We start from the raw sequence: 20,940 nt of genomic DNA on the forward strand, positions 1-20,940 counted from the left end.
GTAAAATAATTTGTTTCAATTGTATTGAATGAATTTATACGTCATTCGTTTTGTCCTGCATTTGAATTAACTTTTGTGGTCTAGCATTTAGTTATATTATAACTTAGCTAGCCTATAGTAATAGGTATATTAATAATTGTTACTCTTCAACTTACTAAGTAAGTACGTACCTTAGTAAGTTAGGCTTAGGTTCTAAGGTTCAGTAGGCAAGTATACTTGCCTACTGTACCTGTATTGTAGTCTGTACTGTATACAGTCTGGAAATATAAAGACTGATTAGTTCCTTTTGCACAGCTCAACCGTTGAAAATTATCGAAATTAATCTGGAATAGCAGGACGACGAGCTATGAGAAAATTCTTTAGATAAGTAAATAGGCTAATTTTCATCATGTTATATTTTGGCAAATTTTGGTCCCATGAAAAAACGCGCATCTCAAGTCGCTAGCAGCTCTACTTGGTGATTTTGAATATCAACGATAATAATTTCGAAGTATGGATAGAATAGATGAGTACCTAAGTAATTACAATTCCACAGAAATACAAAAATTTCAGGCCATGATAACGCAAAAGCTTTTGTATAATATGAATTAATTATTATGAATGTAAAATTATGACGATGAATTAAATTGAAAGCGAGTATGTAGATATAATATGGAAGCCGCCACGTAATTATTCGATTTGATTCCAATTAATCCAATTGATTCGCCGAAGTCGAATTGAAATTAAACGATACAAATGTAATTTCGTTTTAAATTGTGTTTGCGTTCGCCATTGAGATTGAGCTCCATATTTTTGATTCGCAAATAAGGTAAGGATATATGACATAGATCCGGGGACTTCCAATTTTATCCGAGTTTCGAAATATAGATACCTACCTCATACCTATACTAAGTAATGGTTGCCCGTGAGTTCATCTACGTTGAAGAGGGTTGAAGAATGACATACTAGCCAATGTTATTCTTCAGGTCTTTTAAGCAGAGATTATTTCTATAAATTATTTCTGCTATGGAATATTTTTACCAGTATCCCTGAGGTCATAATTTTAGTCACCGATTTTAAAATATTTTGTTAAATATCGTGTCGGTGTCGTAACGTTGTCGTCTAGTGACAAAACGCTCCATAGATAACCCATCAGTTCTCACACAGAACACGTCGGCATAACACAAAAGTACCTTTGCCTTATTTCTCTCAAGTGTTGTACCGGTGTCGATAATCTCGCCTGCGAAGACAATCACGAAATGAAGTGTCTTTGAAATAAAAGGTTTATTTAAAACAAAAAAATTGAATTTCGAATGCGCGTTTTCATTTTGCATTGAGAATAAGACAAAATTCTTTGTAAGTATTTACGATGCTTATTTATGTTTTTAATGAAATAAGTGGCTGAATGAACGCGATTTCTATCTTTGCTAATAGGAACGGCGTGAGATCCATTTATAAGTAGGTAGGTAGGAAGAAATACTTGAGAGGGGTGTCTTGGTTTGGAATTATTTTTATCTCTGTGTGCCTGCACACTGCGGAGTGTAAAATCACCTGAATTTAAAAAAAAAACGTTTTTTTTTAAATTCATAGACTAGCGCTTGGCTGAAACCAGACTTGCTGGCATAGGAAACACGACCTCATCATGATCAACCAAATCACCGGCTCACTCCTGAGCCTGTGTCTCCTCTCAGAATTAGAACGGGTTGGCTATAGTCTACCACGCTGGCGGATCGGCAGACTTCACACACCATTGAGAACATTATGGAGAAATCTCAGGCATGCAGGAAAACGCAAGAAAATCTAAAAAAACCGACAACAACGCTATCTATATGTGATTTAGTAAATAATATTTTTCATGAACAAACTTTTTAATTTTTCTTTGTGATGTAACGACAAATTCACGGTTTCCGGATATATTCCGTCACTTGTGCTATAAGACTTACTTACCTAAAGAATTTCATAATTCAAGGTCAACAGAAAGTGATCCTATAAGGGTTCCTTTTTCCTTTTGAGATATAGAACCCTACAAACTTGCGATTTATTGATATTAGCATAGGGTAAAGTAGGAATAGATGCCCCACTTTTTGAAAAAGCGTTCTAATTTCAAAAATAATAATATGATTTAATTAATTCCTTTTAGTACAGCTAGTTTAAATCTTTCATGTAACGTTACGACTAGTTTTTCTTGACCTAACAATTACTGGTTTTGCAGAAATTGAATTTTTGCAGACCCATTCTTTTGGGGATAGAAAATGGCAAGGAGGATAGATGCCCTATGATGAAAAATAAGTAAAATAAGCTAAGCTACTTATTTAAACTATTAATTCTTTGTTGCGATTTTGGGAAGTTAGGTTTTTTGAAAGTGTGGCATCTATCCCACTGTGGCATCTATCCGTACTTTACCCAAACAGAATAAGACAAAATTCTTTGTAAGTATTTACGATGCTTATTTATGTTTTTAATGAAATAAGTGGCTGAATGAACGCGATTTCTATCTTTGCTAATAGGAACGGCGTGAGATCCATTTATAAGTAGGTAGGTAGGAAGAAATACTTGAGAGGGGTGTCTTGGTTTGGAATTATTTTTATCTCTGTGTGCCTGCACACTGCGGAGTGTAAAATCACCTGAATTTAAAAAAAAAACGTTTTTTTTTAAATTCATAGACTAGCGCTTGGCTGAAACCAGACTTGCTGGCATAGGAAACACGACCTCATCATGATCAACCAAATCACCGGCTCACTCCTGAGCCTGTGTCTCCTCTCAGAATTAGAACGGGTTGGCTATAGTCTACCACGCTGGCGGATCGGCAGACTTCACACACCATTGAGAACATTATGGAGAAATCTCAGGCATGCAGGAAAACGCAAGAAAATCTAAAAAAACCGACAACAACGCTATCTATATGTGATTTAGTAAATAATATTTTTCATGAACAAACTTTTTAATTTTTCTTTGTGATGTAACGACAAATTCACGGTTTCCGGATATATTCCGTCACTTGTGCTATAAGACTTACTTACCTAAAGAATTTCATAATTCAAGGTCAACAGAAAGTGATCCTATAAGGGTTCCTTTTTCCTTTTGAGATATAGAACCCTACAAACTTGCGATTTATTGATATTAGCATAGGGTAAAGTAGGAATAGATGCCCCACTTTTTGAAAAAGCGTTCTAATTTCAAAAATAATAATATGATTTAATTAATTCCTTTTAGTACAGCTAGTTTAAATCTTTCATGTAACGTTACGACTAGTTTTTCTTGACCTAACAATTACTGGTTTTGCAGAAATTGAATTTTTGCAGACCCATTCTTTTGGGGATAGAAAATGGCAAGGAGGATAGATGCCCTATGATGAAAAATAAGTAAAATAAGCTAAGCTACTTATTTAAACTATTAATTCTTTGTTGCGATTTTGGGAAGTTAGGTTTTTTGAAAGTGTGGCATCTATCCCACTGTGGCATCTATCCGTACTTTACCCAAACAGAATAAGACAAAATTCTTTGTAAGTATTTACGATGCTTATTTATGTTTTTAATGAAATAAGTGGCTGAATGAACGCGATTTCTATCTTTGCTAATAGGAACGGCGTGAGATCCATTTATAAGTAGGTAGGTAGGAAGAAATACTTGAGAGGGGTGTCTTGGTTTGGAATTATTTTTATCTCTGTGTGCCTGCACACTGCGGAGTGTAAAATCACCTGAATTTAAAAAAAAAACGTTTTTTTTTAAATTCATAGACTAGCGCTTGGCTGAAACCAGACTTGCTGGCATAGGAAACACGACCTCATCATGATCAACCAAATCACCGGCTCACTCCTGAGCCTGTGTCTCCTCTCAGAATTAGAACGGGTTGGCTATAGTCTACCACGCTGGCGGATCGGCAGACTTCACACACCATTGAGAACATTATGGAGAAATCTCAGGCATGCAGGAAAACGCAAGAAAATCTAAAAAAACCGACAACAACGCTATCTATATGTGATTTAGTAAATAATATTTTTCATGAACAAACTTTTTAATTTTTCTTTGTGATGTAACGACAAATTCACGGTTTCCGGATATATTCCGTCACTTGTGCTATAAGACTTACTTACCTAAAGAATTTCATAATTCAAGGTCAACAGAAAGTGATCCTATAAGGGTTCCTTTTTCCTTTTGAGATATAGAACCCTACAAACTTGCGATTTATTGATATTAGCATAGGGTAAAGTAGGAATAGATGCCCCACTTTTTGAAAAAGCGTTCTAATTTCAAAAATAATAATATGATTTAATTAATTCCTTTTAGTACAGCTAGTTTAAATCTTTCATGTAACGTTACGACTAGTTTTTCTTGACCTAACAATTACTGGTTTTGCAGAAATTGAATTTTTGCAGACCCATTCTTTTGGGGATAGATGCCTTTTGAAGGGATAGAAAATGGCAAGGAGGATAGATGCCCTATGATGAAAAATAAGTAAAATAAGCTAAGCTACTTATTTAAACTATTAATTCTTTGTGTGTTAGTGCGACAGCCGACAAAATGCATTATATCCTGTCAAGGATGGTGCATACGCGGACGCGGGTCGGTGAGTGTGCGCTGTAATGGCGATAATATAGATAGGATTAGCGGATCGGCCCCACGCGCGCAGACAGGACGCGCCAATACACCGCGCACACTGTGGAAAATAATCACTTGGGACAGAAATACTTGTTTTTTTAATTTATAGCACTTGGTTGCAATCAGACATTGGCAAGTGATGATGCAGCCTAAGATAGTACCAGTGTACCTACCTATATTAATAGATTTAAGTAAAAGTGAAGGAGAAAACTGATGCCGGAAGGGCATCCTATATATCCTAGCGATAATATAAAAGGATTAGCGGATCGGCCCCACGCGCGTATACAGGATGCACTAGTGCGCCTCACGCACACTGTGGTAAATAATAATCACTTGGGGCAAAAAAAAAATACGAACGGTATAAAACGAGCGGTTCCAGACGATCCTTTTTCTGCGCGTTTGAAGTTGCTTTTGGCGTAGACGTTGTTTTGCGCTCATTGCTTCAAACCTGCAACTTCAAGCGTCGGGCGTGTTCACTCGAACCAAGCAGTGGGTTCACAGATGAGCTCTATAACGAGTATCTGTGAGTGGGCCAGTCAGTCGCGATATGAACTGGCATCTTTCGTGGCCCAGGCGTATACGGTTTTAAAGTGGAAATCTTCGTCATTTTCATACCATTTTCGTCGATACTAAAATTGAAATAAGTTCGTAACGCATGAATCGAAAAACTCGAAATTAATAAATAATATTTGTCATTATATCTTCTAGAATTTTATCCGATGAAAACATGATTAAACATTTTTTTTTCGATAGAAAAAAAAATGTTTGTTCTAAAAGCTTAGACTTTTTAAAGTTTTCTCTTAACTCTTAACTGATAAGCTCTTAAGGACGTAACTTTCACACTTCCGGGTGCTACACGGGTTTATACACTTGTAAGTGATTCGCGTACAAAACCAAGTTTATACGTACAAAACTTGTGAAGCCGCTTTAAACACTCTTTCATAAGAGGTAAGAATTACGCGGGAGCCGTCGAAGGGAAATGCTGCCGTAGGGAGGTATTTTTTCGGGTCACGTGACTAAGTGAGCCTGGCCTATAATGATAAATTAATCAATTGGAAGTGGCAAGCAATATTCTGTGTAGGATTTGAAAGGAATATTTTATGACCAAGTTAAAATTCCGCGCACTCCAGTGTGCTAACGTCACCAACGGCTTCGATGCGCCCGCGCATCGTTTAACCTATTCATTGCTCCATTAATGTCATTTGTATCACAGGCAAAGAGATCACAACATAAAATACTTAGTAAATTGTAAAATAAAACTCAAAGAGAAAACAAGTCTTAGAGACGATAGTTTACCATCTTTAATATTTTTTTACTGTTTATTACTAACAGAAAAAACTAAGTTTAGTAAGTCCTAGTCCTTCGTCTGCTGCCTGTTTAATTTACAATATACCATGTAAATTAAAATAAATAATTGGGGAAGACATCAAAATTAACCTTAACCTAAGAAAGTTGTTCTTACATTATGGAACAATTTTTGATAACTAATATTACTGATTAATGATAGAATGTCAATTTGTTTCTTAGCTCACCACTTTTAAACGACCACTTGTGCCAGTCTAAGACACTTCTTTGAAAAAGATTTACTTTAAAGATAGTTTTTAACAAGTAAACATTTTTGAGCTCTCTTAAAAAGCCTCTAAAAACTCTAAAATGTTCAATGGCAGTCTATAGTAATAACATGACAGAATCAAACATGTAAAAATGGTCAACAAAGGCAAGGGTGCAGAGCAGAATATGATGTTCTTTAGGAAGAACTTGAAGTCATTATAGGTATATCATTCAAATAGTATTTTTGCGATAATACTGGATGATTGTTTTTGCCACCAGCTCCTGTACTATAATGGACGCGTCGCGAATCCGCACGTGGGTCACTAGTAATGTGTGCAATTGAATTTCATTGTCATTTTCCTCTCGCAAACCAAGTTATGTCACTGAGCTCAAAAAGTATCAATAGATATGTTTTGATCAACGGTTTTATTACAATTAGTTACAATCATGTCGTCTATGATTTGGTAGGTTTAATTGAATCAATTTGGGAGTCAGCTGATCCTGATAGCGTGGTAGACTATGGCCAAAACCCTTCTGACTCTGAGAGGAGACCCGCGCTCTGTAGTGAGCCGGTGATGGGTTGATCATGATGATGATGATGATGATACTGATATCAGATTTTGTAATAAGATGCTATTGTAGGTTGTATCATCATCATGACCAGTGACAACCAAACCATCGCCGCTGCCGGCCCACTACACTGGAATAAGAAGGGTTTAGCCATAGTCCGCCACACTAGCCAAGTGCGGATTGACAGACTTCACACACCTTTGAGAACATTATAGATGGTTTCCTTCGCCGTTAAAGCAAGTGACAGACTATTAGGTAAATTACTTAAAACGCATGTAACTTCGAAAAGTAGAGATGCGTGCCTGGACCTCCCAAATCGAATTCTCACCTCGACGTTTTAACTAAGTATAACCACATTGCACAAAGAATTACTTTGCCATCTCTTCCTCGCTACACTACAGTGAATAAATCTATCCTTTTCACATTTTCGCTTAATTCTGGCCTCTTCAAGTCCTTAAACGCGGCTTAAAACAAAACTGCAACCATACTGCAACTGTAACTATAGTATGCGACAGGTCGAGATGGCAGTCGGGGTGGTGATACCCCGCACACCCGCCGGTGCGGGCAAATGCGGGTGAAATGCGGGTGCGTGGGGTGTCTCCCCGTCTCATGGTATTCCGAACCAGTGGTAAATTAAACTAGTTGACGATTCAAAAGCACTTGTAAAAGTTTACTTGAATAAAAATCTATTGTATTCTCGTCTATTCTATTCATACGCCGATTGCCATCTCAACCTGTCACGTACTATCCGGACGCGGTGCGTCAGTGGTGATGCGATAGAGGCTACGGCGCACATAAATCAATTAATTTTGATCAGAGAATTGCTTTGGCGCATCTCGAGTGCAATGCACGTCATAGTGAATTATGCGCTTGCAATATCATACGATCCTATTGTTTTAAAATTGCACTATATAAGTAAACACTATTACCGTTTCTATAATTTCCTCTACCCTAAGGTTGCCTGGAAGAGATCGCTATTTTAGCGATAAGGCCGCCTATTGTAGGTACATGCTAATCTTTGTTATATGTCTATTGTTTTGGTTTTGGTGTACAATAAAGAATATTTTACTTTACTTTACCGTTTCCCTATCGTTTATGTTCCTATGTAAATTTGAAGAATAAATAAATAAATTATTATAAACAAGCTTATGCTCGCGACTTCGTCCGCGTGGACCACACAAATTTCAAATCCATATTTCACCCCCTTAGGGGTTGAATTTTCAATAAAAATCATAGCTTAGTAGCTTAGCTTAGTAAAAGGCAAGAAATATACTACTCTCTCGAGATGTAAAGCGATGTGAACTGAGTTTCCTGCAGTCTAACAATTATTGAGCTCAACTTCATAATCCATTAGTACTCCAATCACGATTCTGTCAATATTTCTTTACTCCAGGCCGCGCTCCAATTACAGTACATTAGCATAGACAACTAAAAAGTCTTAATGGACCTAATAACAAGGCGCCTTACCAAAGCTTAGCAGTCGTGCGTAGAATCGGCAATGTTTATAGTAAATAGGGTGACCAACAATCCTGTATTTTATAGAACACGTCCGGAGGTGCTAGCTATATACTTAGTATATCAGGCTATTAACCTTATTGTCTATAAACCTGATGTACATTATATAAAATCAGGAGTTATCAGTAGGTATAAGATTGATTGATTGATTGATATTGTAATAGGAGATATAATTGGAATTAACGTATTAGACAATAAAGGCTTTTTTATTTTTTATTTTATTTATTTATAAGATTGACGCTCAGGTTCACGTACAGAATTGTTTATCTGACATAACCTGTATAAATATAAGTATATATGACAAAATTTAATACAGACCTATGTCTAGGCCTATGTCTTTTGTTCCCGGAAAAACAAAGAGTTCCCATTTATAAACCCTGCGGGTACATAAATTCACTTGAACGAGACGTATAAGGTAGTCATCGTCTATTTTGGTTTGGCTTTCTTTTAATCTACAATACAGATGCCTGACATCATAGAGACGCAAATTTTTATTCCGGAAAACCAAAGAAATCCGGGATTTAAAAAAAACAGAATCCACCTTGATGAAGTCACGGGCATAATCTAGTACCTACCTAATTAATTATCTAATTATTTTTAAAATTCACTTTTTAAAATCTAATAACATAAATCTAGTACTTATACATGTCCTGATTTTCACAATAGGTATATACTTAATACATAAAACATGGTCACCCTAACACTAGACGATAATAGCGCGATTGTATCGGCTTCTCAATCACAGGTTGTTGGACCTCAGTTAATACACAGTTTGATTGAATATTAAGTTGTTGCGAATTGCGGCTCAGTACCGGCTTTGTGGTTAATGTGTAGTTTGTTTTAACTTATCATTCTATTGTCATCGATATGGTAATAAATGCCTTTTGATTTGTGATCGTAGGGGCATACCTACCTAGCATTTATTAAATTACCTATACCTATTATAATATTACTATAGCTGCCCCGGCGAACTTCGTACCGCCTAACAGTCGATTCAATTTTTTAAATTTTTTCTTTCCGTTAGAACCATCCTCGTACTTCAAGGAATATTATAAAAAAAGGATAAGCGAAATCGTTTCAGCTGTTCTCGAGATTTGCGATCAGCAACATATTTAGCGATTATTTTTTATATAATATATAGAAAATAGAAAATACGGACTATAGCCATGTACCTACCACTGCAATTTTTCGTACGGTGGGCTCGACACAGGATATGACTGACTAAACTAAAAAAATACATTTTAGCCAAGCAAAATTATATTTTTATATATTTGTTAATGGGAAAAAAATCACGAATAAATTATGTAAATATATAAAAGGAAAAGGTGACTATGTGACTGACTGACTGACTGACGGACTGATCTATCAACGCACAGCTGAAATTACTGAATGGATCGGGCTGAAATTTGGCATGCAGATAGCTATTATAACGTAGGTATCCGCTAAGAAAGGATTTTTGAACATTCAACCCTTAAGGGGATGAAATAGGGGTTTGAAAATTGTGTAGTCCACGCGGACGAAGTCGCGAGCACAAGCTAGTTTTATATATAAGTATTATACCTTACTTTGGAAAAGTCCCCTATACCGGACATAAGTTCTTTATTTCGTATTTAGCAATGTCCGCTACACCGGACACGCATTTTCTCAAATATTCAAAAGACCAGATTTTTTAATTATTTTTGCGGGTCCTAAAAGTGACCTATACTAAGCACAGGAAATTAATAAACATTACAAAATAAAAAATTTTTTATCGTGCCAAATTAAGGGTAAAACTGAAATTAAGGTTATATTCTCAGGCTATCATTTTATTTTTATTTTTTATTTTATTTTATTTTATATCCTATTAGAACGACAGTGCCACTTACACTAACTAGATAATTAATAATAAATTTAAATACAAATAAATGTACAAGAAAAAAGACATAAAATACAAAACGAGAAAAAATCAAAGGATTTTGAATATGTACGCTGAGAACATTGAATGACATATTCATGTAATGTTCTCAGCGTACCTACTTCAGTAACTCCCGAATATATTAATATTAATATATTAATCATATATTAATACTTCCTTTACCCTTTCTTTTAGCTGGCGAGCGGCGGCGGAGGTGGCCGCGGCCTCTTCTGCTATCACTGCCCGCCGAGCTTGCCGCCGCACCAGCACCGATTGCCCACGCTGGAGTACCCCTTCACTGCAACACACCCTTGTACGTATTCCACCTTATCCACCACAATCCATATTCCGTATTGACCTATCTAGCTGGCGAGCTAGTGGTGGCTTGGTAGTGGGAGAGGAAGAGGTTGCGACCGTTGCCACTACCGCTCGCCAGCGTGATAGTAGCTACTTACCTATTGAATAATCAGTACCCTTATTATAAATGCGAAAGTGTGTTTGTTTGTTGGTTTGGTTTATTGGTTTGTTGGTTTGTACTTCAATCACGTCGCAACGGAGCAACGGATCGAGGTGATTTTTTGCATTGGTATAGCTAAAGGCCTGGATAGTGACATAGGCTACTTTTTATCCCGGAAAATCAAAGAGTTCCCACGGGAATTTTAAAGACCTAAATCCAGGCGAACGAAGTCGTGGGCATCACCTAATAGCTAGTAGTTGATAAGGCACACCAACATTACCTATGTGTCCACTCTGGAGTATTGCAAGATGCAACCTACTCCACCCTTACTAAGTCTGTCTAACTACTAAATAGCGACAGCGACGATTGCAGCCTGTTTGTTATTGCTGACACCGTACCAGCTCCGATTCCCCACGACACCAGAGTACCCCTTCTCTGCGACTCATCCTTCGTATCTTTTATCATGTCTCATTGATTTGGTAAAAAAAATATTAATATTAGACAGTTTTTTTGAATAATCCAACTATGATTAATGTCTTGTTGGATTATTATTGGACTATTAAAATTAAATTAAAACCGGCCAAGTGCGAATCAGACTCGCGCACTGAGGGTTCCGTAGTACAATCGTATTTTATCGACATTTTGCACGATAAATCAAAAACTACTTACTAGATCTCGTTCAAACCAATTTTCGGTGGAAGTTTGCCTTGTAATGTACATCAAATATTTTTTTTGTTTTATCATTCTGTTATTTTAAAAGTTACAGGGACACACACACACACACACATTTTACAACTTTGGAAGTGTCTCTCGCGAACTATTCAGTTTAGATAAAAATGATATAAGAAACCTCAATATCATTTTTGAAGACCTATCCATCACACGTATGGGTTTGATGAAAAAAAATTGACTTTCAGTTCTAAGTATGGGGAACCCCAAATTTTTTTTTCTATTTTTTGTGTAAAAATCTTAATGCGGTTCACAGAATAGGTACATCTACTTACCAAGTTTCGACAGTAGGTACTATAGCTCATATAGTTTCGGAAAAAAGGGGCTGTGACATACGTACGGACGGACAGACAGACGGACAGACAGACAGACATGACGAATCTATAAGGGTTCCGTTTTTTGTCATTCGGCTACGGAACCCTAAAAAGCTGTTTTTCTTAGAAGTTTTAGCTCGTTCGGAACAAGAAAATGGGCTAACATTTTTAGCCAGTAATCACATAGTACGGAAACGCCGATTAGTTCACTCATAGATGCTCGTAGGTCGAGAAACTTCTGTAACGCAGTTTGTATGCCGCAGCTCCAACACTAACTGTGTTACAGTCGCTTCAGCTTTGTTACTAATTGTAATTCTATTATACTTTTCTTTGAACTTAATTATTGTGTTTCATGATAATTACATATCAGACTTTCTTGGATATTGATCTACTAAGTAGGTAAGTATGGTTACTTACTTAGTATAGACTTACTTACAGCGTCGTGTCGTTTAACAACTTTATTATTTTAAGGCTATCAGTGGGCTATTCAAAGAATATTTTTTTTAATAATTTTTCTGTCTTATTAGGAAAATATAGATTTGATTTATTTATAGCAGTGTTGCAGCCGCTTCAGTTTTGTGACAGTTTAGTCATAATCTCTATAATCTGTAATTTTTATGTTATATATAGAATAAGTTTGGTATTTTTGTTTATTATATCTCTATGATAGTCATGATTTTAATACAGTATTTTTAAGCTTTTGATCACTCACCTACCGCCTTAGCGCACTTTATTTTTGTATTTGTTTTTTATTTTTTCTTTGTCAGTAGTGTTATGTGTGGCAATAAAGAATTCATCCTAGCTATTCTCTATTATTGTAGAGCTTTTAAAAGTTTTTTGTTTTACATGAATGATTATATTGATTTTAATCCTCCCTAAGTACAATAATATAGTCTATTAGTTTTGTAGTGAACACTTTATAAACTGAATAGTCCAATATGTCCTTATGTAGGTTAACCTACTTACTTCCTGTAACTGCATAGTGTAAGAGCATCAATTAGCTCCCTCGTAGGTTGCTAAACTTTCATAAACGAGTTTACCAAGCCGCAGCTCCCAGACTAACTGCGTTAGATTCACAAAGGTCGTTTCTCAATTCAATTCGCAAATATTTTAACTTCATTTACAATTTATAGAACATAGAAAAATAACTATGCAGCCCATCAATATTATCTAGCTACCTAATTTTATTATTTCTTTACAAGCTGCTTTTTAATATTTTATTTTTTATAATTTTTATAAGGAATCTTTGAATCGATAGGGATGGAAAATATTTCTGTCCCGTCCCATTTCGTTACTTAACTTTAACTTCAAAGTTAAATTCAGAGCTTGCGCAGAAAATTTGATAGACCAGGTAACAAGCTAAAGAAATTACCTAAATGGAAAAAAAACAGTTTCTTGTAACTGGTTTTCGTGTCCGTGGGGTGGTAACTGGTATAAATAGAAGGTTCGAGTTAACGTCAGCTGTGCGTAGGTAAATCTATCATTTACTTAGTATGTACGGAAAGGGATGGAAAATATTTCTGTCCCGTCCCGTCTCGTGAAGTTAAATTCAGGGCTTAATTTAATTGAAAACAACTTTATTGTTCCCAAAATTACACAGTAAGAATACAGGATACACTTTTAAAAAAACAAAGGGCGACCTTATATCACTAAAGTGATATCTTCCAGGCAACCCATACTTAAGAACTTATAGAACTTTATACTTAGGGTTTGCGTAGAAAATTTTACAGACCAGGTAATAAGATAAAGAGGTAAAAAAATCAGTTTCTTGTAACTGATTTTCATGTTCGTGGGGTGGTAACTGGTAATGTGTTAATGAATAGAAGGCAGGCAGGGGTGCGCGCCTGGCGAGGGGGTGGGCGACGGGGGCGTGGCGGCCTCCCTGGGGATTGGCCGCCGCGGGCGCCATCTATTATTCATAAAATAGTTTTTGAGTCGCGCCGCCGCCGCTCGCTTTAACTCTGTTACACCCAAACTAACCTAATAAGGATCATGTCACTTCGGATTAGTCCCAGCGCGTCAGGTTTTTTAGTGAAACGAATACCGATCAAAGGACAGTTGCTGTATAATTGTGTTAGAGTAGCCTTATTTCGTTATAGGAACGAGGGGGCTGTTTTGGTAATTGCGAAAAAATATTAATTTTTAAAAAGTTTCATTATTATCTAACTAAGCGGTGATAGGCCTAGGTTAGGAGTTAAGACGTCGACTTCCTGTTCGGGAGGTCAGAGGTTCGATCCCAGGCCCGCAATTCAACTTTTAGGAGTTAAGTAGGTAAGTAGGTATACCTATTATGCGTTTTAACTTTTAAAATTATTTAATACTAAGTAGATGTTACCCGCGACTTATTCATCCATACTTACCTATAGATTTTTTAATCCCACGGGAACATTAGGAAGGTATACTTATACATGTCTTACACCCGGCTTTACTCATGTGTTTAGTCGACGTAATGGAAATCACTCACGATAGTTTAAACGCTAAATACCCACGGGAACACTTTTTAAACCCATCCGTTTAACCGATTTTAAATAAAATTTGGTACAGTGATTGCTTGCATCGCGGGGAAGGATAAAGGCTACTTTTTATTCCGAAAAATAAAAGAGTTCCACAGGATTTTCAAAGCCGCGGATATCAGCTAGTAGCTTATATACAGAACCCTTTAGAACAGTTTCGTTGCACTCTTCTCCCGCCGCCGCGCCGGTCAAACTTTCCCGCTGCACTTAAGCGAGGCGGCATCCGCCGGATGTCGAACACTTTTTAATTTCCGCCGCGAGCCGGAGATTTTTCTCCAGCCTGATGAACGCTCCATTATTAATTATTTCAATTAATTCCAGATTTATAATTCGTTAATCTGCGCTTTGCCTATTTAAGTAGCTGTCAAGCGCAAGTTGCTGCAAATTGCAATTACTTATTGAAGCCAGAGGTGGATTAAATGTCGAGAGCGCCCTAGGCAAGCACTTCATAGGCGCCACTTTACCATATTAAAAGTCTTACTGACTAATTTAAAAAAAACGAGGAATCGCCTCATTGCATAGCTGGTTGTTGGTGATTAGGTAGGGAGGTATACCTACTTACTATTTATGTAAAGAACATCAAATCATGACACTTTGCTGTATTAAAGAAGAGCCAGTTTCGGTCAGTCCAAGATAATATTACTTAGTAGGGATAGGTAATTAGATAGGCCAGGTAATGGAACTCTACAAGATCGCGCGCGCCCCTTCGTAACCTCGCGCCCCTAGGCACGTGCCTAGTTTGACTCAGGTATAATCTGCCTCTGATTGAAGCGAAACTTCTTTACAGACGTGCGTGTAGGAAGTATAGCGCATAACTGAGAAGGCTCCTGCGGTAGTGGAGCGGGAGGGCGACAGTTGCCACAAGTTGGCGACTAACCGAGCTCTCGCGTCACGTTATCACACCCCTCCCGCACCTCTCCACTAGCACAGAACCTACTAAGTAGTTATGCGTTATGCCACTCTACCGACAAAACTGTGCCACCAAGCGATTTAGCGTTCCGGTACGAAGCTGCGTAGAAAACAATCAGGGTTATAGGTTGAAAGAAACTGCCATACCCCTTCCAAATCAGCCTATTTCCAACTAAGACTGCATCATCACTTACCACCAGCGGGATGTTTCGATAACTCAGTGTCCAATAGCCACTGAGTTCATCTAATTCAGCCAATTTTTATTTTAATCGATTAAGTTTCAAAAATAATCGATTAAAATTACTTTCACATAAAAGTTAAAGCTTGCTAGTCAAATTCAAGCACACTCTAGAGTCTAGACGGTAAAGTTAGAATATGACTTACTCTAGGTAGATACACTATAGCACTGAATATAGGTAATATACCTACGTATATTCCATTCGCTCACAAATTGGTTCAATCAATTAATTAACAAATAAACATTAAATATACGTGCAGCTGCGTAAAAATTCAACGGACACCGCCGGAAAACCCGTTTAATAATTAAAATACGTTTTAAGTCACCAGCCGGATTGATTTCGGCCCCAACAACATTTTCTCATCAAAGGATTTATTTTTGCTGTAGGTACCTACTGTTTTAAAATGGGGGTTAAATATGTTCTAAAGAAAATATCAAACCTAAATCCACGTGGACAAAGTTTCGGGCATTAGCTAGTTGTCTATACTTAATACCAAAACATTTTTTGACATAATAAAAACCGACTTCGTGACACAAACACTAAAAATTGAAAAATAATTTAATTTATTACCGAATATATTATGTATACAAGAGTTAATATAGTTCCATAATAATACTTTTTGGTGCCGGTGCCAATTAGCTTTAGCTGCGCGAATCGTCTAGACTTCATATTTTTATGGGACTCCACAATGGCACCTCATTGGCACCGACCCCAAAAAATATTATTATGGAACTATATTAACTCTTGTATACATAATATATTCGGTAATAAATTAAATTATTTTTCAATCTTTAGTGTTTGTGTAACGAAGTCGGTTTTTATTTTTTTTGTAAAAAATTTTTATTTCACAATTTTTAGTGGCCCCATGGAATTATGCTATGACTGGTTAAAAATCTATTATTTACTAAGCTATTACACTGATCGCGAGCAATTTACTCTTATCCGTTGAGGAGTTCCAGTATCTATCTTCGAAGATGTTCATCAGATCTTCACCAAATTGAAATGGGACCAACTTTGAAGTATACCCTTTCAAACAAAAAAAGAATTTTCAAAATCGGTCCAGGCGTTTTCGAGTAATCGGGGAACATACATAAAAAAAAAAAAAAAAAAAAGATTCCGACGAATTGAGAACCTCCTCCTTTTTTTGAAGTCGGTTAAAAATGGTTTTTATTATTCCTTACATTGGGGTATTTTTTGTTAAACAATTATATCTTCAATAGTCCAAATAGTTTGAAAATAACAAATAGCTGTAGCGAGAGTCGAAGACAGCTGTAATCCCGTGCATCGAGGTAATTTAGTCTTGTAGCGGAATGACATTATCAGCGATAATAGAAACGCAGCGAGGGGACCGCCCTAGCGTTTGTCATTGATTCGGTGATTGCAGTGCGAGGGTGACAATTTACGGCAAATCATCTTGTATTTCGTATTTGCGATTAATTTATTAAAACACAGAATTGTTATAATTATCTGTATAATTTTATCTGAATCAGAGCAAATGCTTAGTTTGAAACATTGTGCCATCAAAATTATTGTTTATCATGTAATTTTTGATTTTATTATACATATAACGAATTGATAAATAAACGTCTATACAAAGTAATAAATTTATGTCAACTCATATTTATTTATGATCAGGAGGTGGATTGCCCAATAAATTCAATCTTGATAAATACATAAAATATAATTTATTTTATTAACAGAAAGACATTTCTTTTTCCAACGATAACGACAACTCACAAGTGACAGACTTACAAATATAGAACGCTATTTTATTCTTTCTTCACTTTAGATGTAATGAGTTTACATACAAGTATATCACGTTCTAATACGCGCCCTTAAACCATTACATCGCAAACAACATAGTGTGCCCGTAACTTATTACAGTGTAATATAAACACGCCCTTACATCGCGCCCTTAACCTATTACATTGTAATATAAACACGCCTTTACAATTTTCTATCAATCAATAAGATTAAATAAAACTCTAGAAAATATTTGATTATAAAAATAAAATAACTATAAACTAGTTCTACGGCAAACACACAATATTCCTATTAGGTATATTATTATGCCCTATGCCCCCTTAATCAAATATCTTCTTCAGACATAATTCTGATAAAAAATGTTTCATTTTAGGACCATGTAAACATTTTGTTAAAATATCTGCCACCATTTTTTCAGTTGGCATATATTCAATCTTTACTAAATTATTTGCTATAGCCTCTCTTATATAATGATACTTGATATCAATATGCTTAGTTCTGTTGTGATTCATTTTATTATTTGCAATTTTATGACAAGATTGATTGTCATTATACACCACAACGGGACTAATTAAATAATCATCATTTACTAAGAGGAACTCACCTAGCAAATTACGTAGATATACCGCCTCCTTAGACGCCTGACATAGACCTACATATTCAGATTCTGTAGAAGACAATGAAACGCATTGCTGTTTTCTACTCTCCCATGTTATTAAATTACGACCTAGTTTAAAAATTAAACCAGTAAACGACTTCCTGTCATATGCACCGCCCCAGTCTGCATCTACATAACCACGTAAAGTAACTTTATCAGACTTTTCAAACTTTAAACAAAGTTTAGACGTTCCTTTCAAGTAACGCAGTACTCTTTGGGCAGCTTTGTAGTGTAATTCATTATGAGCAGAATTAAATTGCGACAAAACACTCAAAGCATGTGCAATATCAGGTCTTGTATTAACTGCTAAATAATTTAGACACCCTATCAGATTTTGGTACGGCAAATGACTCGTATCTGACTCTGACGCCTTTTCTAGCTTAAGCCCAACCTCCATTGGAGTTGCTGCAGGCTTACAATCTGATAACCCAAATTCATCCAAAACATTCAGAATGTACTGTTCCTGATCGAGAAATATTGCACCATTTTCCCTTCTCAGTCGCATTCCTAAAACATGCCTAGCCGGACCTAAATCTTTTAGCTTAAACTTATCGAGAAGACCTGTTTTTAAATTGTGCTTCTCCTCTTTACTATTTCCGAAAACAAATATATCATCTACATATATTACAACAATAATTCTTTTATTGTTACCCGAGTTTTTACTATACATACATGGCTCTATTTTCGACTGTACAAAACCTAAATCTAACATTGTCCTATCTAATTCGTTAAACCACGCATTCGAAGCTTGCTTCAGGCCATACAAGGACCTTTGCAATTTACATACCATGGTTTCTTGACCTTTGACAACTGCACCTTTCGGCTGGAGCATGTAAATATCCTCCTTTAACTTACCATACAAAAACGCAGTATTTACATCCCATTGATCAATATACCAATCGTATTCAGCAGCTAGTGAGAACAACAGCCGCAAAGTGGAGCTTCGAACTACAGGTGAATATGTTTCTTTATAATCTACACCACGTACCTGTGTAAAGCCTTTCGCTACTAGTCTAGCCTTATATTTTACGATCTTTCCATCGCAATCTTTTTTAATTTTGAATACCCACTTGCAATGTATTGGCTTTTTGTCCTTTGGTAATTGAACTAATTCCCATGTTTTATTTTCTTTTAGTGACCGAATTTCATCATTTATAGCTTTTTGCCATAAATCCCCATCTGGTCTCGTTAAAGCCTCCTCAATTGTTAAAGGATCGCCGTTAATATCTGCAATGGCATTACATATACAATTATTTACATCTGGTTGCTTACGTGATCTAAGATTATAACGTGGTTCAACCCTTTCCACAACGTTTTTGGTCTCGTCTTGCATATCAACCATTTCTTCATTGTTTTCAGTTTCATTGTTATTATCAACTGTCTCAACAATGGTATCAACTTTATCGTCCTTATTATCATCCTCTTTAGGATTCTCTCTTGGCACAGACTCTTTTTGTCCCTCGTCCAGATATATAGGAACAACTGTGTCCTTTGTTACTATATTATCGCTATCACCAGGAAAAGTATTCTCTAAAAATTTAACATCTCTATATACATGAACGGTACTCGTCTTTGGATCCATCAACCGATAACCCTTAGTGTTATTAGGATATCCAACAAAAATCGTAGGTACTGTTTTACTATCCAATTTTTGTCTCTTTTGTTTCGGTTTCAATCCATAAGCTAAACAACCGAACACCTTAAGATGACTTAGATCAACTTTCTTTCCTGTCCATAACTCTTCCGGAACACCATCTGTTACAGCCTTAGTAGGACTTCTATTTTTTAAATATACAACAGTATTTACAGCTTCCGCCCAATACTTCTTATTTAAATTAGCTTCGCATAATAATGCTCTTGCCTTTTCTATAATCGACCTATTTGCCCTCTCAGCAACACCATTTTGCTCAGGTGTGTACGGGACCGTCGTCTGGTGCTTAATACCTTCAGACTTTAAAAATTTATCAAATAATCGATTACAGTACTCAGACCCATTGTCAGTCCTCAAACATTTAATTGATTTGTTCATCTCTTTCTCTACTTCCGCCTTATATTCGCGAAATTTCTCAAAAGTTTGACTTTTATGCCGCAGAAAATATACATGTGTTTTCCGAGTAAAGTCATCGATAAACAGTAACATGTATCTCGAACCACCGAACGACGGCTCTTCCATCGGACCGCAAATATCGCTATGCACTATTTCCAAGATATCCCGTGCTCTAGTACCTTTGTTCTTAAAAGGACTCTTACACGTCTTGCCTTCAATGCATGGTATACATGGTTCGATCAAATCGTTTTGTTTAAATTCAATTCCATTCACTAGGTTTTTTAACTTATCCATATATTTTTTACTCAAATGTGCTAACCTTCTATGCCAAAGATTCGATAAATTTTGACTTGACAATGTCACGTTCAATGACAAGTTTTGATTTTCTTTTAATTCGAAAATTCCACCAACATCCTGACATTTGACAATTTGTTTATCCTCTTTCGTTATGATACAACCTTTTTTGTTAAAATTCACAACATAATCTTTTTCAGCTAGCTTGCTCACAGAGATTAAATTCATGGACAATTCGGGAACATGCAAAACATTATCCAATGCAAGTTCTGTATTTGCATTAATCTTAACATTAGCACTCCCTTTACCTTGGATTGATAATTCTTCCCCATTTGCCACTCTTATTTTCTTATCCGCCTGCTTTTGATAATTGGATAAATTATTTAAATCGTGGGTCATATGGTTTGAACATCCACTGTCAATGTACCAACTCTTCGTCTTTAATGGCTTCTTGTCTACAGTAGTCATGCAAATCGACGCAAAATTATTTACAGTTCTAATTTGCTTCTTTTCATTGCATTCTGATGCTTTATGGCCTGGTTCATGACACTTAAAACATTTAAAAACTTTCGACTTATTTACTTTCGAACATCTATTCGATTTCGATTTTTGGGAAATCGTGCCCGATTTGTTTGCCATCAAAACATTCGACGATGTATTTCCACTTGACTCATCCCGTTGTCTATTTGCCTCTTGTATCAATTTAGTTTTAATTTGCTCAAGAGTCAGTTTTTGTCCACTGTTGTCTACAGCCATAATAAGGGGATTATATACTTCACTCAACCCGCTCAGCATAATAGACACTATCCAGTCATCATCAATTGGAGCATCGATATCATACAACTGATTAGACAAAAACATTATTTCCGAGATGTACTTCTCCATAGACTCGAAATTCTCAAGTTTACA

The 20,940-nt window shown here is 36.2% G+C and overlaps 1 protein-coding gene across 1 annotated transcript in view; it reads left to right on the forward strand.

Moving 5' to 3' along the window:
* LOC117991455 (dorsal root ganglia homeobox protein-like) overlaps positions 1–20,940 on the forward strand; it is a 113,835-nt gene that overhangs the window by 20,237 nt on the left and 72,658 nt on the right. Inside the window, exon 3 of the mRNA XM_069505100.1 lies at positions 10,303–10,420. Within this exon, the coding sequence (XP_069361201.1) occupies positions 10,303–10,420 (118 nt within the window). The remainder of the gene's footprint in view (positions 1–10,302; positions 10,421–20,940) is intronic.

This window comes from Maniola hyperantus, chromosome 19, assembly GCF_902806685.2.
Source record: "Maniola hyperantus chromosome 19, iAphHyp1.2, whole genome shotgun sequence".
Taxonomy (NCBI): domain Eukaryota; kingdom Metazoa; phylum Arthropoda; class Insecta; order Lepidoptera; family Nymphalidae; genus Maniola; species Maniola hyperantus.